The following is a 27,395-nucleotide window of genomic DNA, read 5'->3' as shown; positions in this document are numbered from 1 at the left end:
AGGTTAAAGCCTCGCTAAAGACGATCGAGATTTGAAAACCATCATAGTCAAAATGTTTTGGTGTTGCAGTGGACTCTGAACTGTTATTCCACGCCCAGTCACTGCTTTACGGAATATACTGTAAGAACCTGTAATACTATAATATGCACATGCTAATATGCTGGTCATGCATTCATGCAAACACACACACACAGTAGATAAAATGTAATCCTATGTTACACTCCATTTCAGGGGAGGTGGATGAATGCTTGAAAGCTCGTGGGCGTTTCAAATTTGCATATGTATAAAACAGCTGGATTTTAAAGGATAAAGATGTAGGCAAGCTTCTGTGCATTTTTTTTTCCTATAGCCTAATGGCCATTTTGTGTACAGTTAAGTCTGGTAAAAATGTCCAAAGTAGAAAAACGGTTTCGAAAAAAAAAATAGAACAGTCAGCTATCGAGGGAAAAAAATCATACAGTATCATTTGTGTGTGTGCGTGTGTGTGTATTCTGCCTTGTACTACACACTGACCCGCGAGCTGAGCAGGACGTCAGAGGGAGACAGTATGCAGCCTGCAACAGCCTACAAGCGCGCGCAGGCTGCTGCATGTAAATAAAACGCCTTGATGTGTTTTCGTGCGCGCGGGCTGTGCTTAAGCTATGGGGCTCGGGTGATGAGAATAATACAAACCCAGTAGACAAAAAGAGATAATTAAAATCTTGTGTAGTCTCTATTCAGCTAAGGGAGTGTTTACGTGGTTTAAACTCTTTTGCAGAGGGCAGTGAGATCGGGCTAGAGCAGGGAGAGGAGCTGGAGCATCGGGAAGCTCTCCGCCGGCTTCCGGACATTCGGGGCGGCATCGAAGCTGCTAACTGGAACGACGTCGAAATTGGACAGTGATTCGCGTTCTGGCGTAAAAACTTGGCGTTTCTTAACATGTCCAGAAAAGTCCAAAGAAGTGAGGTGTGTGCTGACTGCAGTGCGCCAGGTGGGTTAATTTACGGTTCAAATCGCGCTTGGTTCCAATTGAACGCGGTGTAGCGGACACCAGGAGGGGGAGAGCAGCAGGCCCGCGGCCCCTCTCACTGCAAACCGCATAGGAAACACCAAAAATAACCTAGAGTCACTAAACACACAGCTTTTTATCGGATTAAAACGACAACGGTGGTAGTTTTTTAACCCTTGGTTTGTTAGCTAAACTAGCTAACACGCTATGAACCTGCTATCTGCTCTGATTTAGCTAGAATATGTCGAGATTTTATGTAGCTAGTGCTTGTTGTTAGCAGTAAAGCTAACCTCATACTATTAGCTACAAGCTATTCAATGAGTCATTTAGTTGCCTCCATGGCATACCCATTTCTAAATAAATTTGACCTTATATAAGCTGAGTTTTGTGTTTTTGTTTTATTATTTTTGATCCTACTTGGTTTATATTAAGGATTCTAATCTAAATGTATATTTTAAACCGAATTAGGCTAACGCTAGCTAATAGCCGCTGTTGCGTACCTTGCTCTCTGTCTTTTTTTTTTTTTTTTTTTTTACACAGTTCGTTTCGTTAACATTTCAGAAAATGTGTTTTCGCGAATTATGAGTTGTTCTTTTAGATTAGGTAGTTTCAGTGTCTTGGTACATAGTACATTGTGGTTGTTGAATAGTTAGCTATCTTCTACTAAACCTTCCTAGCAAGAAAACTAGCTAAGGCTGGTTCTGTAGAATAGTTAGCTGTCAAACTTGGTTAGATAGCAAGTTCTGGAAAGGGGGTGTTAAGTTTGGTATTTGGTCAGCCTTTAATTTTTTAGGGTTATTATTTATTCTATTGTAATTCTTTTTTGTTAGTTTTTCGTACTGTTAGCTTTTCTGTCTTAGGTTTTAGTAGACTTTGCTGTTATAAGTTGCCTAGCCAAGCTTAACATGAGCTGTGTGTTTGTCATGTAACTTGCAGCTGGTTAACTGTGACTAAAATCTCAGTGCTGACTTAGAAACAACACTTGTGTTTTTATTTTAAACCTTAAGTATTTTTAACATCACCCCAAAAAAAAAGCATTCTTAGATTTGTCTTAAATCTGTACTCTAAAAGTTCATGGTTATATTGATTGTCCTTCGTTTGTGGAAGATAGTTTATTAATCCAGTAAGAGAACTATTTGCTGTGACAGCACCACAGTGCAGAAGTACTGATGCACAATTACTCTATAAATACAGCAAGATAGGGAGAAGAAATACAATAGAATAAAATTTACTAGTTAATAGTAAAAATTAGTTCACAAAAATTACTGTAACAGTTAATATTACTTGGCTGCTTGATTTCATGTTATACCAGTAACGCTATCATCATAAAATATGTCAGACTTACATGAAATACCAAAATCATAACATAGATCACACCAACTGATGCTGATGTGTAGTCTTCAGGGTAGACTAACTTTTAAATTTATTTTATTTTTTAGTTTTACATGACAAGCTGTATTTATTGTCTCATCAATGCCAAGAAACTAGTTGACTATAAAAAAAAAAACTGTTGACTGTAGCTACTGTTACATGAGTGAAAACAGGAATGAACTTGTCTTGAGCAGTTCTTCAACATAACACGTGACTCTTAAAGGTTAAAAAGTTAATTAATAAAAAGAAAAAAAAGGTACAAGATGATAAATGTTGTTTTAGGGAAAGATTTGAATTAGTAATAACTTCGGTGTAGTAATGCATCACGACACATCACTGTGGATAATTTTTCTATAAAAGCAAGCCCATCATGTATTATACCTTTAGTTATTTGCTATTACTGTCCAAGTTGTAATCATAAATAGGGTTTTTTGCGGCATTGGCTTTGCTTCTGTCTTCCATCTGCCCCACGGTAAAGGGGGGCACTTTGGCAGCTGCTCTACACACAGCTGCTCTCTTTTCAGGAGTGTTTGTGTTTCTGTGTGTCTTTAGCTTATTCCATGTCTCCTCTCAGCTTTCGTCTCCACTATAATGTCTGCTGATTTATAGCCTTTGTGTTACTACCTGCAGTCCTTTGGCACCATGGTGCAGTTACCTGCCTTCAGTTGTCAGCACTATAGGCATTGTCCTGCTACGCCGACGTTGGTTATAAGTGCGATGGTGGTGGATAAGCTCTTGATAGACTCTCTTATCCCCTGCAATGCTGTAGCTCTTCTTGGTGCAGCTGAGCAGCATGTAATTGTCGCGTGTGACATGCCGGAGGAATGTAGATAATAGTGTCTTGTGAAGTGGGGTTGAGTGCATCAGCTGGATCGGATGGATGTTGTGCTGTGGTGTTGATATGGATGGGATGGATGGCTGTGGAGCATCCTGTCACTTTGTTTTATGAGAATAATCAGAGAGGAATAATTGCAGGCACATGCCTATGAAAGGCTTGGTTACAGTATTGTGTGGGTGAGTAAAACTATTTGTGTGAAACTGCAGCTAAAGTGTGGTTAAGATGGAGGAGAACAGTGGAGTGTGTGTGTGTTCATGTTTGTGTGTGACACAATGTTGCATACTGTAACAGGGTTCTAGACTAATGTTCTCTTTAGAGCCATACTGTGTTAGCCATTATAAAGAAAACCTGCCTGTCCCCAATATTTAACTGTCTCCATTCATATTACTTGCGTTGCATTTGTTTTTCCTGTCTTGCATGCCCTATTGTGTGTTACATTTTTAACAGTAGGAACATTTTAGACAAGAATGTTACAGTTTTTAACATATTCTGAGGAACACTTGTGATTAGATAACTATTATCACAACTATGTGACACCAAAACAACGCTGTGGAAGAAAAGAAATAAAAAAAAAAAAAAAGAAATATATAGTCTTTAGCTGACATTTATCAGTGTGTAAAAAAAAAAAAAAAAAAAAATCAGTGGAGAATAAAATGTATTAGAGAATTGTTAGTGTATTTCTGGGAATTTTGTTCCACACCACATTTCTGTTCTGTACACCAATGCATTTTAAATCTCATTAAACTGAAATCAATCTCTTAGTAGAGAAAATTATGTTTTTATTTATAGTGATCTTTTATCATTGCCGATGTAACTTTTTTAAGACCATTTTAAGCTTTTCCCATTTTTTTCCCCCACACTTATCTTAAAATGTATTAAAATAATTTAATACCTCATCATTTTGCACACAGTATTACAAAATGACAAAGTAATAATAGGTGTTTTGAGTGTTTTTAATAGTAGTAGAAGAGAATCTGTAGAGTCAGTAGAAGTATCTGTAGATCTGCGAGACAGGATTGTGTCAAAAGACAGATTTATGGAGGATATAAGAAAAATTTCTGCAGCATCAAAAGTGCCCAAAAGCACCATAGCCTCCATCATTCTCAAATGGAAGAGATTTGGAATCAAAAGTCGTTCTAGATTTGGCCACCCAGCCAAACTGAGTAATCATAAAAAAAGGACCATGGTCAGACTGGTACACAAGAGCTCAAGGGCCATTATAAGTGAGATCCTGAGTTCTCTTGTGGACTTGTGGAGCATCAGAGCATTACAGAAGAGCACCTGAAGGACTTTCAGACCATGAGAAACAAAATCCTCTGGTCTCATGACACAAAGATTTAACTATTAGAAATCAGAAAATTCTGCATTTTGCATCACTTTATAAAAACATTCATAGAGTCAAACACGATAGTGATAGTGGCATAGCTGTGCATGGATGCCACCCATTCAACCTGGTTAAGCGTGAATAAGTGTACCAAGAAAAATGGAAGAAACATCCAAAGGGATGGTCTTGAAGCATCATTTACAAGCAGACGTAAGGCTGACATTGTGCCAAAGGTGCTTTAATCAAGCAAGTGATGGGTCTCAATACTTATGTGAATGGAATATTTCAGTTTTAATTTTTTTCATAATTTAACAAAACAGCCCAGACACCCATTTGTACTTTGTGTTGAAAAGTACAGAGAGTAATGAAAAAGTGTTTAAATCTATTTTAAGATAAGGGTGATGCATAACAAGGTGTAGAAACCTTGAAAAAGGAAAATTGTATTTGTGCTTCGTAGTGTCTACCAGGGTTTTTTATTTTTATTTTTTAGGACAATGTCAACATGAACAGATGGTTTTGGAAAGTAATTACCAATAATATACCATGCATTGTGGCACAAGCCCTATTCGGACGGGACTAGTTTTCCAAACGACGTTTGAGATAGAATTTTTTAGATGACGTCTGTCATTTCATGTACGCATTCGGACGTCATCTCCGTGTTTATTACGGAGGTAGGAGTGTCTGTGTTTTACATGTGGGCGTTGCACAAGATCACATGTCCACATCTACAACCATTATTGGTGCGCAAACTTGAATACCGGCGCGCTAGAGATAATACGGTAGTTCACGTTGACCAAAACACAAAAGAAAACGCGTGTTGGAAGCAAAAAAATTCGGCAATCACAGACATTCGCATTCGGACGGGATTAGATTTCTCACAGGACCTCAGAGTTTGCTGAAAAACAGTAGGTAATTTGCTCTGGAATTTTTACAGAGGTCGTGTGAGAGAAAGACAGACATGGCAGATTTGGACGGGATTAAAATCACAAGGTACGTCTGTGAATTTCTCTAACGACCCTCTGTAAAACTAGTCCCATCCGACTCAAGCTTTAGTGTTTATAGGAGTTTTGCCCTGCACTTTTGCTTCTCCCCTCGGGTCTGTGTGTGTGGAGTTTGTATGTTTTCTTCATCCTTGGTGGGTTTTCTCTGGGTTCTCTGGTCTCCCACAGCCTGAAGATATAGTGTAATTTGTAAGTTATAACGTAACTCTATATTAGAGCAAACTTCCATGTAGCAGTGCGTTTCTAAATTGCCTATAGTGTGTGACTGGGAGGGTAAGTGTGAATGCTTGTGCCATCCCTTGTGCATGATGTTCTCCGAGATCCAGATCCAACATAGAATAAGCTATATACATAATCGATGGGTGAAATGAATGGATATCATGCTAATATAATATTTCGCTCCTTCTTTCTCCTTACACTATATAATCAAACTAAATGTTTTTATCCTGATGAGATGTTGTGTTATAAATTATGTTTTTGCTTTACTTTAGTTATAATTTACATGAAAAAAAAAGGATGACAAATATTTTTGATGTTGCCAGAGTACAAGTATTTAGCGTGCTTTTAGCCCTTAGCATAGGTAATACACTGACTGCATGGGAATCAGTGCAGAATGTGACCTTTGAATCCTGATAGTGGACTAATATAGAGATCGATCAACCATGGCTAAAAATTAGCCACCTCTTATGCGGCAAATCTAAATCATTTATTAAAATGGATCGTCACACTTTTACTGTGAACCAATGTTTATTGACCTTTTAGCTTTATAGTGTGCAGGAATTGAAGTTGTTGCACTCAGCAATATTGTTCTGAAAGCATCTCCAAACAGATTAAACATTTTCCTTTATGAGTCTAAAGCCTTGTGTAATTTAATCGGTTAAGCTCTCACTGACCTTCACTCTTTTTTTAACTGTTGCTGTAGTTACCTAGTACAGTACTATCTAATACTGTATAAGACTAACATCAACTCTGCATTTTGTAATTCCAGATGTTAAAATAACATGAATTACCATTTCCTGTGATCATGTAACAAATGTTAACTTTTTTCCACTTTTTCCACTATTGAATTGATGAACATTTTCTGGTGGAGAGAGTGTTCAACTGTTATAATTCCACTCAGAATAGTTAAATCTTTCATATGCACTTTCTAAGTAAAAATGTGTTCTAAATTGTTTTTAATTGTATCCCTCTTAATATTTTTGTTTTCTATTTTAAACGTATGCACAATCCCCAGTCCACCTCTCTGCTTACCGCGTTTTCCTTATTTACGCCTTTACCTTTACTTTAAGTTTTACCTACAAATTTTTTAGGGATGCACCGAAATGAAAATTCTGGGCCGAAAACGAAACCGAAATTTTTGGATGCACTTGGCCGAAAACCGATACCGAAACCGAAAATGGCTTCATTAAAAAACATGTTTAAAATATTTTCTTTTTGTTTGTATTAAAAAAACTACAAATTAATTAAGCAATCAAACTTTTATTGATAATAAATAACAGTAATAAGGCTGTTTAACAATAACAAAACTTGCTTCCAAGTGCTTCCAAACCGCCGACATACTCGGTGTTTGATGCGTAATGACAGCGCGAACGAGACGGGAGGATGGGAGAGGCGTGGCGACAATTTCGGCTTTTATTTTCGGCGCTTTCTTACGTTTCGGCCGAAACCGATAATGCTATTTCGGCCGAAAATTTTCGGCGGCCGAAATTTCGGTGCATCCCTAAAATTTTTCATTACAATCTACTGAATAGGAGAAATGCAATTACACATGTTTATGTATTATATAAGCAATACCTCTACTAGGTGTAATTTGTAAGTTATAACTTAACTCTATATCAGAGCAAACTCCCATCTAGCAGTGTGCATTGGTGCATGGTTCCCCATTCAAACCACTGCATCTAAAACTGACTGATAGAATGTGCTTTCTCATTGCATTTCTCTGTCGTGCCAGATCCGGGTTGGAGCAGTATAAACAGAGGGGTGCTGATCTGTGATGAGTGCTGCTCGGTGCACCGGAGCCTCGGACGCCACATCTCGATCGTCAAGCATTTGCGCCACAGCGGCTGGCCACCTTCCTTACTACAGGTAAGCACAGACACTGAACCCAGCTGCAGTATTCAAAGCAAGGAAATGTTAATGCAGAAAGGATATATCATTTCCATGTTTGTGTTCCAGATGGTACAGACGCTGGCCAGTAATGGTGCTAACTCCATTTGGGAGCATTCACTGCTGGACCCTGCACAGGTCCAGAGTGGTCGCAGGAAACCTAACCCACAAGATAAAGTCCAGTAAGTCAAGACCAGCAGATTAAATAGTGGTATATGGTTCAGAAGGTTTGAGTCTAATGGTTATAAGATAGCCTTTTTGTTACAGATAGTATGTGGTTATTATTAGACATTGTACCACTTGCTATCCCCTAAGTTGAGGTCATGTGGTCTTCAGCGCAACAACAAACACCAGGCTTAGGTCACACAATATCACCTGGTGTTGGATGATGGTCTTGGAGAATTTTTTTAAGAGTATAAGTCAATAATGCTACATGTTTAAACGGAGGCATAATAAATTATGTACTATAATTAATTATTGTTTATTTAGCTGATAAAATGGTCAGTGATGGGGATGTTTTTTTTTTTTTTCATATGTTGGGGTCTAATAGATGGTAAATAGGTAGATAGAAGTGTATATTAATCAGACATTGCATTCTTTATTGGTGAATTGTATGTATATGAAGTTGGCAATAATATTACTTTCTTTTTCCTACAGTCCCACCAAATCAGAGTTTATTCGCGCCAAGTATCAGATGCTAGCCTTTGTCCACAAACTGCCGTGCCGAGATGATGATGGAGTCACCAGCAAGGATCTCAGCAAGGTGAGGAAATGCTGAAAGGTCAGCATAGCCTGATGAGAGACAACAATCTATCTTCATCCTGCTCTCTACTTGCAAATGAGGAATTAAAAGACAGCCGCTACAGGAGGCCCCTTAATGCTCTTAATGAGGTTCTCCTTGAAAATAATGCAAGCTGCTTCTGTTGAGTAGCTATGATGATGAGACCCACACAATCACTCTCTCTCTCCTTTTGTCTCCTGCTTACAGCAACTACATTCAAGTGTGCGGACAGGAAGTCTGGAGACATGTCTGCGGCTGCTGTCTCTTGGTGCCCAGGCCAACTTCTTCCATCCTGTAAGTCTTAATACATGTTGCGTGGGCTAATGAGATCTTAATGATTGTCTAAAATGGAAGATGGGCATTTAAATCACAAGATTACAAGCTGAAACCTCCATAGTTATTACGTAAAAGAAAAACACTGTAAAGACTTTAATCTGTCATGATTGCTTCCGAAGTCTGAAGCTAAGTACTTTGTATGAACATTCATGTTGCAAAAACAAATTCTGTTGCAAGCATTATTTTTATTTTTCATTATTAGCAAGCATTTTTTTCATAACTGTTGGGGTGAATGCTCGTGTTCATTTATTTGAAGACTACCGCAGTGATGAGTCATATCAGTAATGTTCATGCTAATGATGGTTATTACAGATGGTCCCCAACTTTTAATGGTTTGACTTTATAATAGTGTTCTCCTGAATTTGAAAAAAAGCGTTCTTTAAATGATAACCGTTCTTGATTTTGTCTTTCTAGTCAGCCATGCAATCATGAGGGGAAACAAGCAATACAGTGTGCTGTGCATTACGTTTATTAAATGCATTAACTACTGTACATCTTTAACTTACATGTGGTTTATTCTGATGTACTCTATTTTAAGTCATGGCGAAATTGTAGATTCACAAATGTGTCCTGTCAAAGATAATTTATATTATAACTATCATATATTATATGTCTCTATGTTTAAATCGTTAATCCTTGGATGCCCTTCCTGTCTAAACCTTCCCCAATTAATCTGGGTTTGGGAATTATATAAGAGTGCACTGACACAGGCAACCCCTGGGGTTGGTTTCCTGACCAGGTGATGATGGCCACAGTCACCAACATGATAGCCAGGGGTCTACCAAGAAAACAATAGTTATAATAGAATATTGAACCCTTTTTACATTTTTAAATTAGGATATCTAGGATAAATTTGACATCCCATTGGGATTTTAGGCGTACAGTTGCTGCACTGTGAAAGTCCTTATTGTATTTTTTCACTGTTCATTATGATGTTTTCCTTAACTGTCAAAAACTGTCTTATCAAAATATAAACCAAAAATTCATCTGCACTTCTGCTTGGAATCGCTAGTACACTAGTACAGTAATATTATCTCCTGGGATTCTGTAGCAGTAAGCTCATGCTCTCTCTGCCTCCCTCACATTGCCTGCAGGAGAAAGGCACCACTCCTCTACATGTGGCTGCTAAAGCGGGTCAGGTTCTGCAGGCTGAGCTGCTTGTGGTGTATGGAGCTGATCCTGGAGCACCGGACATCAATGGACGCACACCTATGGATTACGCCAGGTACACATGCACTAGAGCAGAATCTACTTGAAAGGGACGCCCCAACCCAGTTTCTCCTCTTCTTTGCTCATAAATCATCCATGTTTGCTGGCTCTTTTCTCACATATATTTCTTTACCCCTTTTTATGTGTTTGGTACACAGGCAAGCCGGCCAGGTGGAGCTAGCTGAGCGCTTGGTGGAATGTCAGTACGAGCTTACAGACAGGCTGGCTTTCTATCTGTGTGGCCGACGACCAGGTAAACAAGTAGGGGATTGGCCAGTTCTGGTAAAGGGCAGTTTTTAAGGCATTTCCAGACCAAAGAAAGTGTGTTTTTCGCAATTCGCAATCCCCTGTCAGACATGGCCTAGACTATTTTCTGCACAAATGTCACATGTCACATTTAATGTTTTCCTTTTTTTTTTTTTAAAAACAGTTAATGGCCGTGGAATTAAGTAAGAAAACTGACCTTTTAAAGTTTGTCACGTCTTAGAATAAGGTTGTAAAGAAATCTGTCAATGGCTTGACCATTATTATGAGCAGTGGCGGCTGCTGCAAAAGATTTTTTAGGGGTGGTGGCACGAACAAAATAAAAATTTTACTTTTAATAATCACCTGTAAATAGCAATAAGAAGTGCTGGAAAAGCACAGAGTGTAAGCTCGACCGCAATCATTTGACTGCTGCTTAATTAGAGAATCAGGATCTTCAGGATCAAGATTTACTAAAAACAAAAGTGGGGGGGTTCGGGGTGCATTGTGCTGCGTTCCAAGGATGATTTGAAAAAATCCAATTAGAGCTCAGCCTTAAATCGCATGCTTTTTTAAAAATTTACGTGCCTACATAGACAGTTTGTCCGGCGCCCCATGTGCACAAACACAAATGAACGTAATACAGTTTAGATTTTTTTTTATTGTAAATAAATTATATTAAAAAATATAACAGAATATTGTGACTAAATGACTTTATTTTATTATTAAAATAAATAATTATTATGTTAAATAATTACATGTTAAAGTAGCCTTCTTTTCTGCCTTACTTTAAGGGGGCGGCGCCCCAGCGCCCCTTATTGATTGGCCGCCACTGATCATGATAAAGGGGTACGAATCCCTTAATGACAAATAAACAGTAATCAAAGGTTTGATGATAAGCTGTAACATTTCATCTGATTTATTTTGCAGATCACAAGAATGGGCATTATATCATCCCTCAGATGGCAGACAGGTGTGGATTACTGTGTGTTTATGGCTGAATTTTATATGCATATAATTCTCTATACGAGTAGCATTCAATATGCTTATGATGTTAATTCTTTGAATGCAGTTGCATGATGTATTGTACTTGTACCTTCCTCAGTGTTCACTGCTGTCTCACTGCTGTCTCACAGTAGATACAACACAGTGCTGCTGTGCCAGCGATTGTATTTGAGTGTGTTGGCCAGCAGGTTGCGCCATCCTGTCAGTCAGTTTACCTCACTGCGCACTGCTGCTTTAAAGTTGATTGTTGTCTGATGTTTTATTGCCTCTGCTGCTTAAAGCAAGGTGTTTGACAGTCACACCCAACTGACCTGTACTGCAAAAGTGTTTTTATGGGGTCAATCCATCCCTGTCTTACTTCCTCTCTCTGTCTTTCTCTCCCTCTCTCTCTCTCTCTCTCTCTTTTACACTCCCCCTCCCCCTCTGTCTATGTGTGTATCTTTTTCTTTCTTTGACTGTTTTTCTCACACATTCTCTGTTTTCTCCATCTTGCTGCTCTTTGTGGAGGCAGAGCGCGCCCTAAGTGCCCAACACAGAGGTATCTCACCTTCTTCTTATTCCCGTCTCCATAACTTCTCTCTTTTTCCCTTTCCTCTTCATATGTCCTTGATTTGGAAGCCAGTGTCTGGAGAGACGAAGCAGGCGAATAGAGCGCTGGTCTGTTTTCTAAAGAAATTAAAGTGGAAATATATGTAACATTTCTTATCAATTAAGTCACTTTGTGACTTATTCCGATGTTTTATTTCTTCGTACTTCAACAACCAATTCACTTAATAGACACTTTTGAGAGAACTTCATCAAACCTGAGCTCCTGTTCTGCCTGTTTTGTTATCTTTCTGACCCTGAATTTTCTCCTGCCCAAGTGTCATGCTCCATCCATCCACCCTCACCTTTTTTCTCTCCTCATCTTTCTGTGTGTGTGTCTGTTTCTGGTGTCCTTTTACCCCTGTGTCTGTGTCTTTGTCCCTGTGTAGCCTGGACCTGTCTGAGCTGGCCAAGGCTGCCAAGAAGAAGCTTCAAGCGGTGAGTATTCATGATGCAGATAAGCAAGCTGGCTTCTTTTAGCCGTGCTTTAACCGACTGTGCTGGTACTGGATCTAGAGCCAGTGCCTGATCTAGAAACACTTTTGACATTTTCACCACTTTTCAACTGGAAAAATTGCCCAGGGGACTATGGTCTGATCTAAAAGCATGTTTTGTCTCCATCATATTGTTGCCATGAAAACACCTTAAGTAGCTCAAAATAAGACCAGAAAAGTGCAAAGATTTAAAGATTATTATGAAATACACTATTTTCTGGCAACAAAATGAATGTTCTAGTGCCAACAAAACTGTCTTTCCGGCACCTCCACACCTAAAAATACATAGGTCAAAGAATTCTGAGTTAGATTTATGACTTTGTAAACTATTCTATTATTTCTGTTGTGGGATTAATGCTGTGTTGTTGGGATAAGTTTATTTGTCCTGCCAGGAGCCCATGTTGACCAGTTAGTAGTAGTCTTCCAAAATTTGTAAATGTCTGTAGATTTATAAAAACATGTTTACTGAGTTGTTTAGTGTTTAAATAATTTGTCGGTTTGCAGTGATTTTCCCAAATGCCTCTTGTAATCTCTTGTTCTTTTTCTGTAACTGGTTACCTTTACGCTTATTGAGAGCCTCAGCACTTTATTCTGGTGTCCTTTCTATCTTAATGTCATGTATTGATATTTTGTTTGTGTCTCACACAGCTAAATAACCGCTTGTTTGAAGAGCTGGCCATGGATGTGTATGATGAGGTGGACCGTAGGGAGAACGATGCGGGTATGACACTTCTCTTTTTATTATTTTTTTTCCTCCTCTTTTTTCCCTCTCATCACTTGATGTTGTATAAACATTGACTATAGAAGGCACTGGCCAAGCAGTCCAGCTGCAGGGAAGGGAGGGAGGCTGGAGAAGGAAGAGAAAGAGGGAGGGAGGACAGAGAGATTGAGAGAGAGAGAGAGAGAGAGAAAAAGCAAGAACAAGTGAGTCAGTGAAAGAGTGCCTCAGGACTACTCTCCTCCTCCTTTTCACTTTCTTTCTGCTTCCTCCTTCCTCCTCTGTGAGGCAGGAGTCGTGGCAGCTGGGCTTGCAGGCTGAGTCTCTGCAGGTAAGCAGGACTAGGTAGAAGGCAAGGGCCCACACACATACACAAGCCGGCAGCCTGTTTTATTTATATATATTTATTTATATTTCTTTTAAACATGCTGCATCTGTGTAGGACTCTGTATGTGGGTGTGGGCAACAAGATGACCTTGCTTTTAATACTGTTCCACATCTTTATTTCTGCTTTTCCACATCTTGTCTTCTGCTCTGAATGTTCTGTTTTTCTGTCCGGCTCACAGTGTGGTTAACGACTCAGAATCATAGTACGTTGGTTACCGAGAGGAGTGCCGTTCCCTTTTTGCCCGTCAACCCTGAATATTCGGCCACACGCAACCAGGTAATTCACACACGCAAGTTTGCTTTTATGAAAAGCCAATGAGAGAGTGACCCAGATGTGTATGTGAACAAGCCTGGATCAGGTGGGCTTTAAGGAGGAATTCAGCAGAAAACGGGACAGAGCGGCCTTGATATTTGGGCTGTATATAGAGAGAAGTAGTGCGGTACATAAAAGCCCAGGTCTAAAAATAGTTGGTGGTTTTACAATGACATAGGGCCTGAGCTAGCCACCGCACAGATTTAAAGAGGGCAGTGTGACTGGTAGCCTCCTTTACTCAACATTTCCACTGTTTAACTGTTTCTCTAGTGCTTCTTCTTGCTCTTGTTATTTCTCTGCTCCGACTATAATAAACTACTGTTGATCTGTGTGCAGCATGTTTTCCATGAGGTGATTAGCCAATCAGTACATTTCCTGTTCACTGTGTTCCCTGTTTATAATCATGGCATGTGGCATGATTATCTCACACATATAGTTAAACAATATACACATACATTTCAATAATGATCTTGTTTATCTATTTTTTACCTCAAGACTAGGACTGTATTCTGTAAGGGACATGTAGCTGTGTATGTTTTACATTTGAACGTTGCAGTCTCAACAAATGAGTCCCCCCCCCCCCTTTACAGGGCCGACAGAAGTTGGCACGCTTTAATGCACGAGAGTTTGCTACACTAATCATCGACATTCTCAGCGACGCCAAGCGGCGGCAACAAGGCAAAGGCCTAACAAGTCCTGCTGGTGAGCGATCCTTAATTCTTTTCTTATAGCTTAAAGAAATATTCCTGAATTTTTCCACTCAAATCTACTGTATATCTGTAACCTATGTATGATTATCACTGTTTTAACACATTTCTCTGCCATGTAAACAGAATATAAAACTTGTTTTCTTTGGGCTTATAATGACTGAGCAGTCAGAATTCTTTTATTAATTCTGTAAAGGTTTCTTTAAATTCATCTCTGAATCTGTAATGTTAATTCTTTGACAGGGATCTGCCTTTTCTAAAATTTATTTGAAATAAATAATAATAAAAAAAAATTGTTTGTTTTGGATGTTTATAATTTATATGTTTAAAATTTACTATATAAAGACACACTTTAAATGTTTTTTACTAGTCATATATTTTGCCAGAGACTTTGTTGTGTTTTTTTAGTAAACGCTAACAGGTGCCACCTACTTTCATAGGAGAAGTCACTTGATTTGACTGGCAGACTAGCAGATGAACAATAACAGACCTGGTCATGATGTTGCTATAGGATTCACATGATATTATCTTCTTTGCTTACCACTAAACATTTTATGATTTGGTTATCCCTCTTTTTTTTTTTTTTTTTTTTTTCAGAGTACACAAAAAATTATGCTACTCCTAAAAACACATTTTGTCATTGTGTTTACCCCTGGTGGAGCCTACAGAATTGATTTACAGTCGATCCCCGAAATTCTTACGTTACGTTCCTAGAGCACCCAGGAATTGTGAAAAAACAGTTTTTGGATGTGATAAAATAATGGCTATTTTTATAGCTCAAACCCTAAATATTATCCCAAACACTTTAATTTTATTAAAAAATCAGATTTATACTTTACCCTTAAAAAAATAATAATGTAACGGTAAACCTGTTCTGTACTTCAGTGCTAGAATGTAAAATATTGATGTTACCACTATATGTACTGTATGGAAGCTCCTTTTCTTTGGAATAAGTACTGTAGGGTAAATACAGTAATAATTGCTTTGTCTTCTCTGTACAGTACAAAAAAATTTAAACAGTATTATCCTTTATATGGAAATATAACTGGATTTATGTTAATATCTATGTTACAAAAAGAGTTAATTATATTGTTCTTAATAGTTTAGCGTTAAAACACATGAAAAATTACATATTGCCACAAGAAATGGCATAAAAAAATTGTGGATGATATTTGCGGTTTTCACAAGGGGGTTTCCATGAACAATTAGTCAGTTTCTAAGGAATCTGCGAATGACTGAGGCTGTGAACTCGACTGCGCTAGTGTCAACTGTATGCACAAAACAGAAAGTTTTATCATAATTCTGGCCATCAAGATTCTATCATTTATAGGCAGAAAAGTGCACAAATTAAATTCCAGATACTCCAAATGCTCTGAGTGGAATCAACTCTGAAGTGTCCTTTTAACATTTCCTGTTTTTTTTTTTCCAGTATGGGGGAATGTGTTGGAAATGATTGTCAGTGGTAGTCACACAAACTACAGATGCAGAGGATGATGGATTAGTCTATTTACTGTACATATTAGCTTAAAATAATTCAGTAGAGCTGTGGCAGCTTGCGGTTGAAATGGTGTTGTCAGCACTGTCTCTGTTCTTGTGTCTGTTTGTGTGTCTATATGTTTTAACCCTGCTGAATGTTTCAGAGCCTTTAGATGTGAGCCAGGCAGATGATGACCAGCATGACTATGACAGTGTAGCTTCGGATGAGGACACAGACAGTGAAATAACTGCACAGAACAACACCAACGCTCAGCGCAACAACCGTGCTAAGGTCAGCTCTTCAAAATGTACATAAATCTGATGGAATAGAAATGTTTTTTGGAGGTTCATCAGAAAAAGATGAGTAAGGAAAGGTCTTCTGTTTTGTTGTTTTTATATTTAGCTATATATTTATTTATATTTTATAGGCCTTATGCTTAGCCCTGGGTGATAAAGCAATACACAATACCAAAAAAAGAGAACAAAAAGAGGGGTTACTAAATGTGTAGTATAGTAGGTATATGCCCAGAATATATATATAAAAAAAGGGTTTGTGTGAACACCATGATCCAGGTCATTACTACTTAAAAATTCATCTAAGCTGTGGGCCTGTGTGGGCTGTAGTTTATAGCTTTGTGGAGCAGGCAGTTGCTGCACTTCAGGGATGGTCCCTGAAGTTTCAGCAATACAGATAATGAGTAAATAAAAAAAGAATTACTAACCAGAAAATTTTTGTTCAACTTTTTTCACATTTAAAACAGTTAGTCTTAAAAGTAATATGTGCTATTTGTACCCTTTTCATGAGAAATAGCAGAATGCCTGGATATGATCATAACACTGCCTCGACGGGGTATGATGGGTGCATTGCTTTATGCACATCCTTTCTTACCCTGACACGCCCATTGTTTTGAAAATGGACTACATCTCGACTCATTCACATGATTTTTCTTATCACCACCTGCAAATTCTTTGCTTACTAGCAAATTCAAGCCTTCTTTCATAATTGCCCTCTTTAACAAGTGGTTTTCTTATGGCCACACAGATGTTTAGTCCATATCCTGTAAGTTTATGCTGCGCTTTGTGTGTGTGTAATTTTCATAATATCACTATTAAACATAGCTGTGATTTTTATTATGGTGGCACAGTGGTTAGTATTGTCGCCTGCACCTCCAGGGTCCAGGTTTGATTTCCACCTTGGGGCCTGCATGCCTGTGCTTTGTGGGTTTCCTCCGGGTTCTGCACTTTACTCCCATAGTCCAAAGACCTGAAAAATAGGCTAATTGGCATTCCCAAATTGCCCGTAGTGTGTGAATGCATGTGTATATGTTGACTAGAAGGGAGTAATTAAATTGGTCACCACTTGCCTTCACTGGACTACAGCAGTTCCTAGATGGATGGGTGAATGGATATAATTTTTACTGTTTATTTATTTATAAATAACTATTTATAAGTATTTATTGACTTATGACTTTTGTATCCACATTTCTATCATTCCTGGTTTTAATAATGTGTTGGACAGTTCTTAAGGCAGTTCTAGTAATTTAAGCAATCTCTGTAGTCTCTGTGAGAAGCTACTCACTGCAGTAGTTAGGGTTAACAGAACTGTTCCCAGCTGAAACTTTTTAATCACTGCAGCAATTATCCAGTCAACGGCTCTTAAGTATTTGTTTAAATCCAAACAATTACTTTTTTGTGGCCAGTCAGTGTACTCCACAGTTAGGCTGTTACCTTAAAAGTCTTGCTACCAATATTTATTTGTTTTTTAAGATTGACATTTAAGGAAGACCTTAATTATAGTGCGGTGTTGATTTTCTTACCCGCAGAAAAACATCTCAATGGTAAAACATTTAAATGATCTTCCCAGGGTGGCTCAGAGCCCACTGCAGTTCTTCTTATAAACATTCAGTGAGTGAAACTCCTGATCCTTGAAAATTGATGAATAACATTTTGCAAACTTGTGTAAGTGGCACATAGGAACTGTAAAGACAGGCATTTAAAAACACCTTTATTTGTAAATTTACAAATGGTGGTGTTGTGGTGCACTGTCGCCTTGCATTCCTGACCAGGCTCGATTTCTGTCTCTGTGTGCATGGAGTTTGCATGTTCTCCCCGTGCTTGGTGGGTTTCCTCCGGGTACTCCGGTTCCCTCCCACATTCCGAAGACATGTAGGTTAGGTTAATTGGTGTTCCCAAATTGCCTGTAGTGTGTGAATGAGTGTGTGAGTGTTTGTATGTCTGTGTGCCCTGTGATGGATTGGCACCCTGTCCAGGGTGTTTCCTGCCTCGTGCCCTAAGTTTCCTGGGTTAGGTTCCAGGCCCCCCGCGACCCTGAAAACAGGATTAAGTGGTAATGACGATGAGTAAGTGATTGAGAGTCATTGAGCGTCAGTATCCCCATACACTTCTGATCTGGCTCCAAGTGATTTCCACATGTACGGGCCATTTAAAGGATTTCGAGTGAATGGGTTTCAGGTGTGAAGCAGGCAGTCCATCCTGCCTCTGGCATACTAAGAAAACATTTTACCTTGATGGTATCCAAGCATTAGGATAAGTGCATTAGTGTAGCAGGGGATTATATTGAGAAATCAAGGGAGTTTTTAATTTTCATAACTGCGTGTTCTGTTGTTCTGTAAAAGTCCCGATTTGATTTGAACACCTCTCATAGATTAGTCCACCTCAGTCAAATCCACTTGGCAAAGGTTTTTTTTTCCTTTTATTTCTTTGTGCGCTATATCCATATGCTTCTGACATTGACACTTAGCTGTTTGATTTAAAATTTAAATTTAAAGAAATTAAAATTTACCAATAAAACAAGCCAAACCAGTGTACTGTACATCACAGCAACTATATGCACTGATTTCAGTAATATATTGAGATGGGAAAAGTTATCAGCGATATTTCTTTGGGGAAAAAAATCTAATAAAAATGTGATCATAGCTTTTGATTGATTTGAGGGCCTCATCGCTTCTTGTGCCCCAGGCTACAACTAATGATAACCTCTGTGCAAGTCTTACAATGAATGACACAATTAGTAGTTTTTAATATAGCATCAGTTATATTTTACAGCAAGGAATCATAATGATGCTACTTAAAAATATATTATGTTGTTATTTTTACATTATATCATACAATCTGCTGAGCCCAAATACTAGATTCCGAACCTTCGGTCTATAGATCAGCAGCAAGTTGGGTCACAGCTTGCAGCCTGTCCCAGCATGCACTGCAGGAAAATCTGCAGCCCTACCTCATACTTGTAGAATGATGAAAAGGCCAAATAAGCAATGATGACAGTGAGCTATTGTTCTGCAGCTGGAAAGAGGAAGCTGTGTCTGAACACGCTCCCTCCCCACACAGGAAGTGGTCTGGCTGAGACTGAGGGAATGCTTCTTATCCTTAATCCTGTAGATTTGCTAGCACAGTTTAGAATTTTTTTTCTTAAATGTGCTGTATATTTTTTTTTTCATGAAAAAAAGACCCAAAGTAGGGGGGGAATACCTTCACCTTGATTGCTATGGACACTTATTTAACCAGTTTTAGGTTTTTGAATTTTTGTACTGTCAAGTAGAAAATAATATTGATAACTACTTGGGAGGAACATTCATAACAAGAAATGTGTTATACACTTTTGATTTATTTTTATGGGAGAAATAAGGACTGTATCCCAAACCATACAATGTGCACCAAGAAGCCTACATACTGTAGTAATAAGTAATTTTGTGCAGTATTATCATAGTGCTGTAGAAGTATTTCTGACTTAGGATATAATTATCTGTTGCAATTTACTTAATATTGTAAAGTCAGTATTATCATTTACTTCATTGTGCACATCAGTGTGACACTCGGTTACTGATTAGCTAGTGTAGTGTCTGTTCACGGTTTTTCTCTTGGTCCCTGGGTAATCGCCATCTGCTATGTTGATAAGCACAAGCTAGCCCAATAACTCTAGCTTAGTATATAATTCATTATAGAGAATAATCTTCAGCTGCTTAGGAACATACAATATTTTTGGCACTTAAATAATATATGCGGAAACCTGCAAATTTCCCGAAAATTATGTAAATGGTCAAGAAAATCATTATCTCTCGTCTAATCTCATACATTCAGGCCAAAACTTTTCTTTTTTGTCTTTCTTAGTAATTGAATGGAGACTCATAAAAACAATTCTGCCCAAAAAATGTGTAATACTTTAGGATAGTTTGTTTGTTTGAAAAACATGGCCACTGTTTGACTGTAGCACTTATTCACTGTAATCATAACTAAACATAAAATTTACATTGACATCATAATTATATGGTATTATAAGCAACATTTTGTTCTAGTAGATTGTGGTAAACACTGGTGAACATAAAATTTTATGCTTTATTTTTTCTTTTTTGGCTAATTTCTTTCAGAGCATGGACTCTTCTGATCTGTCTGATGGGCCAATCACGCTGCAGGAATACCTGGAGGTAAAGAAAGCCCTGGCCTCTTCTGAGGCCAAAGTCCAGCAGCTCATGAAGGTCAACAACAACTTAAGTGAAGAGCTGAGGAGACTTCAGAAAGAGGTATAAGCATGTAACCAACAGACCACTAGGAACAGGGGCTGATTACAAAGAGCTTACAGTTTATCCTATATTGGTCATTTGATGAAGGCTACAGTTCAGTGTCTAATTTGTATTTAAATTGTTTAGTTGTTAACAAAGTGGGTGTACAGATTTGAAGACTACATGCCCAAACTAGACACTACTGCTTCTTTGCCTGACTGGATTTAGCCTGATTTGTTTAGTCTTGATGTGGTTGTTTGCTATAATGGTTGTGCGAATAAGTGAGAATGATAGTGAATAATGGTTAGTTTATGTGTAAAGATTCTGGAGAAAAAAGGTAAATGAAATATTTTGTTGTTGATTGTCATTGTATTTTTTCCCCTTTTTTCTAAAATTTATAGATGGCCAGTATTTTATGTGATCTTACACACAAATACACAGGCATTGCACAACCATACAGACCTGCGCAACACTTAAGTCTGTACACACATCCATCCATTTGTGATGACGATATGCATTAAACTCCCCCTGGGACTGACTTCTATCCACTCTCATGCACTCTAATACCTCCATTCCCACTGACAACCCCCGTACCCCTTTTTGAAGATGTTCTTTCAGCATGATGAAGCCCTTACTTGTACCCATCTCTAGCTCTTGTGTTGGAACGACTCTACGTGTTTTAGGTGTTTTATGTTTGTGTGTGTCTGTGTGTGTGCGGTTCTGGCTGACCCCCACCCCTTCATCCCTGTAGATTTCGCGGATGCAGACGGAGAACGTAGCTCTAAGGGGGGCTCAGGCTGGGCCTGTGGGGGCTCTGGGGGGTGGCAACCCGGCCCTTTGGCCCACCGGGGTAAGAGGAGGGGCAGGAGGAGTGGGCAGTGGGGACTCAAGCTTGGCTCCACCCTCCTTAGCTCCTCTGCGGAGAGACAGGCAGGCCTTCTCGATGTACGAGCCCGGAGTGGCCGCCCCCAAAGCCCTCGGCCCAGCACTTGACTCCCTAAGCGGCCACCTGCAGCCCCTCAGCTCCAGCGTAAGTGTGAGTGGCTCGCCTGATCCCTGAACTCTGACCTTTTAACCTCTGTGTTAACTGTCAGCCTTCCTATCTTTTTTTTTTCTTTCTTTTTTTGGGGGGTCTGTGTAGCCTGCTGCTTTTGCCTGGGCAGACAATGCTTAGACTTGTGTTTCTGTGTCTTTCACTGATTAACACTGCACATTGCTCTTTACTGCCACCTCATGGTCACACATCAGCACAATCTGCATTTCCTTTATGGAAGCTACTCCAGATGATGTATGTTAATGAAAAAAAAATGTTGTATGTTCATGTTCAGGAGCATGAACTGGCTTTTTTTTTTTTTTTTTTTTTGGATAGAGTCCATGTGGTGTATCTATGTTATGGAAACTGACCAATGGTATTTCTGCTATCAGAAGCTATGGCTAACATGCCAAGAGAGGTCTCGAGATGAGCTTGTCTTGTGCTTAGCTGCTGATTGGGCTAGCTGGGAATGAAGATTAATGTTGGTTCATGGAATGTGTGGGTGCTTGATTGTCTGACCAGTGGACGGAATTGGTTTGAATGTCTCTTTTTTTCCCTTTTCTCTGCACTGTTACCTTTTAACGGTCAGGTTGGCACTATGGGATGTAAATTTCAAGTTGGCATCGTCAAAATAATTACTGGTGAGAGACAGCAGTCATAATGGTTCTGTTTATTTGCCTCAGTTAATATCAGTGTTCTAGAATTATTAAATCTTCCCAAAAATATCTTGAGGCATCAGTCCCTAATTTGGCTAAATTCAACATTATTTAAAATGGAGATGTTAAGTAGGTCATTAGGAAAAATAATGGAACACTAGATAAATGCACTTCCTGCTGGCAGATGCTTACTCGTGATTTACTCATGTCCTGTTACTCGTGTCTTGTTCTCGTTCAGTGTAGGTTAAGTATTATTGTGGAGCAATGTTTCTTTCTGATATTAGATGGGTAGAACTACTTCTGTTTAACTTTTTAGGAATGTATTTTAAGGCCTTTTATGTTTTTTTATATTTATCAAGCTCTACTAATAATACTATTCTTAAAACTTCTGCTGCAGTCCTCTTTTCCCCAATTTTCTCACGGGTCTTCCAGTTTAATGTTTCTAGATTCTGTCTGCTTGATTCTACTGGTATCACTGGTTCTTCTGATTTTTAACATTAATCGTAACTTATCTTTGCCTCTGCTTCCTTCACTGCTATGAGCTGAAATTGGCAGCACACCGAAATCACTGTAGAGTTTACTTTACTTTTCTTGGAGCTCTGCAGAGATCTTCCTTGGGTTTTTTCACCGGTATATCTGGCTATCCCCAGCGTTGTCATTAAGCTTGTTTTGCTTGCTTCAATTTTCAGGTGCGAAAGGGGGCTTCTGCAGGCCCCAGCCCTTATGGAGGACCACATATGTCAGCCTCCATGGAGATGGGGCGCTACATGGTATGTAACCAAAGGGGGTGGCAGCTGAGTTTATGGTTTTGAAAGACTCACATTAGATATATTTGTAAGCCGAGATCCTGCTGATGTACTGTTGTCTCTGCTTTAGCCCCCTAAATTAGAGAAACATGGTAGTGGCACTGACAGTGACTACGACAACACTCAAACATATGACACCTCCATTGGGTGAGTGAAGCCTGTTTAAACCTGTAAAATTTTTAAATAATTAAATGTCGGCTGTTTTACAAGCTTTTTAACCATCAGCAGAAGGTAAGAGGTAAGTGGAATTTTCTGTTTGTGTGTGTGGGTGTCGCACAGTGTGGGCCGCAGCAGTGAGGAGGAGAGTCGAGCAGAGGTGGAGGATGGTGGAGATGCTGGAGAGCCAGATCCTACGCTGCCCTGCACGGAAGATGTGATCCTGAAGACTGAGCAAGTCACCAAGAACATCCAGGAGCTGCTGAGGGCAGCACAGGAGTTTAAACATGACAGGTGGGAGCTTCACCCCAACTGACAATCGCTCAATAAAAGGCAACATGCGATGAGTTGGGGGTAGTGGGGCTTTGACATAGCTTTATAGTGTTTTCCTGTTATGTTCTATTATAATGGGTTCTCACCCAGAGACCATTTTATTTATGACAAAAATGGGCTGCTTTCAAATTAAAAGACAATTTGTAAGCAAAATACAACAAGAAAACCATTTAGCACGGTAGCCAGATGCATCATGTTCCTCAAGTAAATTTTTTGAAGTGCTGAGAGCTTTTTTTATTTTGTCGCCTCCACACGAAGCATCGTCCCACTGCGACGACGCTCACCATTATCACACTTATCTTTTATCCACAACTCCTCTGAAACCATTCTATTTAATTGGGAATTAGACCAAAGCGTCAGAAAACCTGTATTATGAAGCATGTATGTACACTTTGTAATAAAATCACTTTTCCCTGTGCAGCATTAACAGACTCTCATCTGTTTTTCTGAACTTTTCACATACAACAAACACTAGCTGCGCTGTGTAAGATTTGAAATATTTCGGCAAATAACAATTTTCAAAGTTTTATTAAAATTGCAATTTGTTTTAACTGCAAAATAAAAGTAAAAATTTATTTTTTATTAAATACTATCCCATTTTTATTTTGCTATACATTTTGTCCTTGTCAGTATATTTAATTTAGCTATTGCCCTACATTCGATTCCTGAGTTTTAGAGGAAATAAAATGTACAAATATTGCATGTAACACAGCCTGTGAATCTGGTTTTAGTTTTGTGCCATGCTCGGAGAAAATCCACTCAGCTGTGACGGAGATGGCATCTCTTTTTCCAAAGGTCAGTGAATGTCCCCTTTCTACCTTTTGCTCATCCTGTTAAACAAGCTTGAGTTTCTGACCTCAGTGTTTCCTCTGTGTTTCTCCAGAGACCAGCTCTGGATGCGGTACGTGCCTCGCTCAAGCTGCTGGCCTCTAGCGCTTCACGTCTGCAGGTGGAGTGTCGCAAAGCTGCACCCTCTGAGCCTACAGCCAGTGCTGTTGATTATCAGCTCCTCACGCAGCAGGTCATCCAGTGTGCCTATGACATAGCCAAGGCCGCTAAGCAGCTTGTCACGATCACCACACGTGAAAAGAAGCAGTGACCCAGCTCTGGGTTTAATGGGTGCGGGGGGACACTACAGAAAACAGGACACACTGGTGGTGGAGGAAGGAACTGCAAACAAACAGGGGATTGTTAAAGATGAGAAAGAAATGAATGATGAATGGGAAAAGGATGGACATGACTGGGCTTGATGCTGAATGTGGGAGATGATAAGTTATTTCATGAATGATAATTAAAATAAGAGTGTGAGGGGGGGAAAGAAATAAAAAAAAAGAATGGAAGTAAAAGGAAGCTAAATGCAGGTTGCACCACCAACACAAAGAGAGAGAGAGGCTTATGGGAGACCCTTATCAGAGCGGCTCAAATCATCTCACGACTTCTCTTAATCTTCTGTTTTCAGGATTCCTCTTTACACTAAACTTTCGTCCATGTCTCTTTCTCTCTCTTTCTATCTATTTATCTCACACAGTAAAGTGCTGATGTCTCATGCACATTCAACATACACACACAGACATACACAAGGTCTGCTCTTTCTCATCATTTTTATTTTCTTTAATGTTTGATTCATGTCTACTTTTATATGCCACTCCATTGGTCGTTACCTCTCGGGACAAAGATGTAGACTTAAAAACACTTACACTGAAATTATTGTAATGCTTATTGAGTATAGTTTTTTTTTATTATTATTAATGTTATGATTATCAGTGTCATTGATGATTTTTTTCAGAATTTTGTTAAATATGTACTGTTATTATTACTATTTTGTTATTTTGTTGTACATCGCTTGGTCAAGAGAGGGGAAGCTTTGAACATGAAACACTTAGCTTTTACTTAGTATTGGGGATTCTCATAATCTTACAGAACACACCTGTAATCCAGGAATACATGTTTCCGTAGAAATCTAGACGTCTGCATTCACCATAACCAAAGGAAATAGCGATGGTCATGAAGACATTGTAGCAATCATTTTACAGCTATTAAGGCTGACCTAGCCCACATTTATCATTGTCTAAATGTCTAAAAATAATAATAATAAGGTCAACTTTCCTTTTTCTTTTTTAAATAATTATTTTAGAAAGAGCCATTTGTTGTTCATCTCACAATCCACAATCCATCGTACGATCATTTCATAGAAGCTGCAGGTTTGTTGATTCATTTGTTACATTGCCTTTGCTTAGAAAGTCCACTCTGGTAAGATGGTTCCTCTCCAGTTCTTCCGGTATACTTTCTTTGAGACTATCAATTTGGCTTCTTTACTAGTTAGAGAAATTTGATGTAAGCCTATTTTTGGACCAGATGTTTTTTTCGTCTATGAAAATATTAGATTTAGTATACTTTATGTTTATATTATTTTCTTGATTGGAAAGCATGTGTACTGTTAATGTAACAATGTTATATAAGCTATACAGATATGAGCACTGTTGGTGGAAGGGCACCGTCAGTGTTCACTATCCAGGCACTTCAGCAGGTTGCATTAATGGGAAAAATGACAGCTGTGCTGTATAAAGCTCTCCCCTAGTTGACTTTGGAGCCATAAAATCGGTGTGTTTAAGAATGTAGGCAGCAGAAAGGGCCCCAGCCTACTGCTGAGTACTAGCTATAGAGTTCTATGGCTTGTAAAACTCCCAAGTTATTTTAACTGATGCAGACTCGATATTGTTGGCTTAGTAACCCTGGGGGCCTTCAAAACATGTATACCAAGCACTATTAATGTTCCTCATTCTCAGGCTTCTTTTCGACAGCTTGAATTGGCATTAATGTTTTACGGATGCCTATTTGGTGTTTATAAAGCCGGAACTTTGTAGTTTATTTTTGGACCACATCCACATTTCAGCATATTACTGCATACTGATGGTGGCTCTGACCAGACAAAGTAAAGTAGTTCATCCTGTCTAATGCTCTCGGCACAGTCTGTGTCACATAATGCCACCAATACTCATTCAGTGTTATTTTTTTTGTTTGTTTATGTTTTTGTGTTTTACCATTTACATAAGCCTTAATTTTGCTTCTCTCACTTTGTCCTGTTTGCCCTAAAGTTTTCAACCATTTCATGCACTTGCCTTATTTCTTTTTTTATGTTGGGAATGGAATATTGCTTTCCTTTAAAAACCAAACAACTGTTTAAGCGAATTTACCATTTACTTTGCACATCTGTTATTTTTTGTTAATAGCTAAATGGCATCTCTTCCAGGATTTTTGTTCCCTCTGAGTAGTGACGTTGAACCAGATCATTCAGCTATTTTTGCCCTTTTCGCAAGGCTATTTTACCATGGTTCTTGGGAGATGTTTTAACCAATTAAGTGTAACCATAGATGGCTAAGAGCTTAGCATGTGAAAAGATGGAGTGTGTGTTGGGAAATGGGAGCCTTAGCACACACTGACTTCATTGATCTATCCAGCACAATTTAGGGCTCCTTTAGTGCGAGTTCTGTAAGTTTAAATGTCTGCCTTGTTCCATGCAGCCTCATGCCATAATACAATCAGTGCACAAAAACAAGGCTTGCGCGTACACACACACATCCACATCCCAGTTGTGAAAAAAGTCTCTTCTTCAAGTCAGTCAAACACACTGCACTATACTCATAACTGTTTTGAGAGGGCTGTTGGGAGAATTTCTTTTAGCAGCATTAATTGTACAAAATAAAGAAATGAAACTACGCAAAAAAAAAAAACATATTAGAAACTTCTAAGCTGTACATTTGTAATAAAGATGAAAGTGGTAATTGCCCTACAGGAATGCTTGTTTGTATGTATTTAACTTTATCAAATGTTTTTTTTTTTTTTGTTTCCTCCTCTCGCTTTCTTCCGTAATTCAGAAACTGGAATTCATGGACTTTTATCTGCATTTCATTTACTGAGATATAGTGCAAAACAGTTTTTTTTTTTTTTTGTTCTCTCAAAGTGGGGTCCAGAGACCTTAGTGGTCCTTAAAACATAGGCGGGGGTC

General features: G+C 38.7%; 1 protein-coding gene across 3 annotated transcripts; it reads left to right on the top strand.

Moving 5' to 3' along the window:
• Positions 1–543: 543 nt before the first annotated feature.
• On the top strand, positions 544–27,179 carry git1 (G protein-coupled receptor kinase interacting ArfGAP 1). Of its 3 annotated transcripts, none has more exons than XM_053507106.1 (21): positions 544–970; positions 7,474–7,607; positions 7,698–7,810; positions 8,286–8,391; positions 8,617–8,703; positions 9,840–9,970; positions 10,113–10,207; positions 11,128–11,170; positions 11,714–11,740; positions 12,177–12,225; positions 12,930–13,002; positions 13,566–13,663; positions 14,290–14,401; positions 16,047–16,174; positions 20,274–20,426; positions 21,157–21,435; positions 22,784–22,864; positions 22,971–23,047; positions 23,180–23,350; positions 24,121–24,184; positions 24,273–27,179. In XM_053507106.1, exons 1-21 carry the CDS (start codon positions 919–921, stop codon positions 24,486–24,488), a joined length of 2,289 nt encoding a protein of 762 aa, XP_053363081.1. In that variant the 5' UTR covers positions 544–918; the 3' UTR covers positions 24,489–27,179. The 3 variants fall into 3 exon arrangements, with proteins under 3 accessions (XP_053363081.1, XP_053363080.1, XP_053363082.1); XM_053507105.1 differs by having other exon boundaries at positions 21,157–21,441; XM_053507107.1 differs by lacking the exon at positions 11,714–11,740 and having other exon boundaries at positions 21,157–21,441.
• Positions 27,180–27,395: the final 216 nt, after the last annotated feature.

The sequence above is a fragment of the Clarias gariepinus genome, chromosome 11 (genome assembly GCF_024256425.1).
Source record: "Clarias gariepinus isolate MV-2021 ecotype Netherlands chromosome 11, CGAR_prim_01v2, whole genome shotgun sequence".
Lineage (NCBI taxonomy): Eukaryota > Metazoa > Chordata > Actinopteri > Siluriformes > Clariidae > Clarias > Clarias gariepinus.
This window is presented reverse-complemented; position numbering and strand designations above follow the sequence as displayed.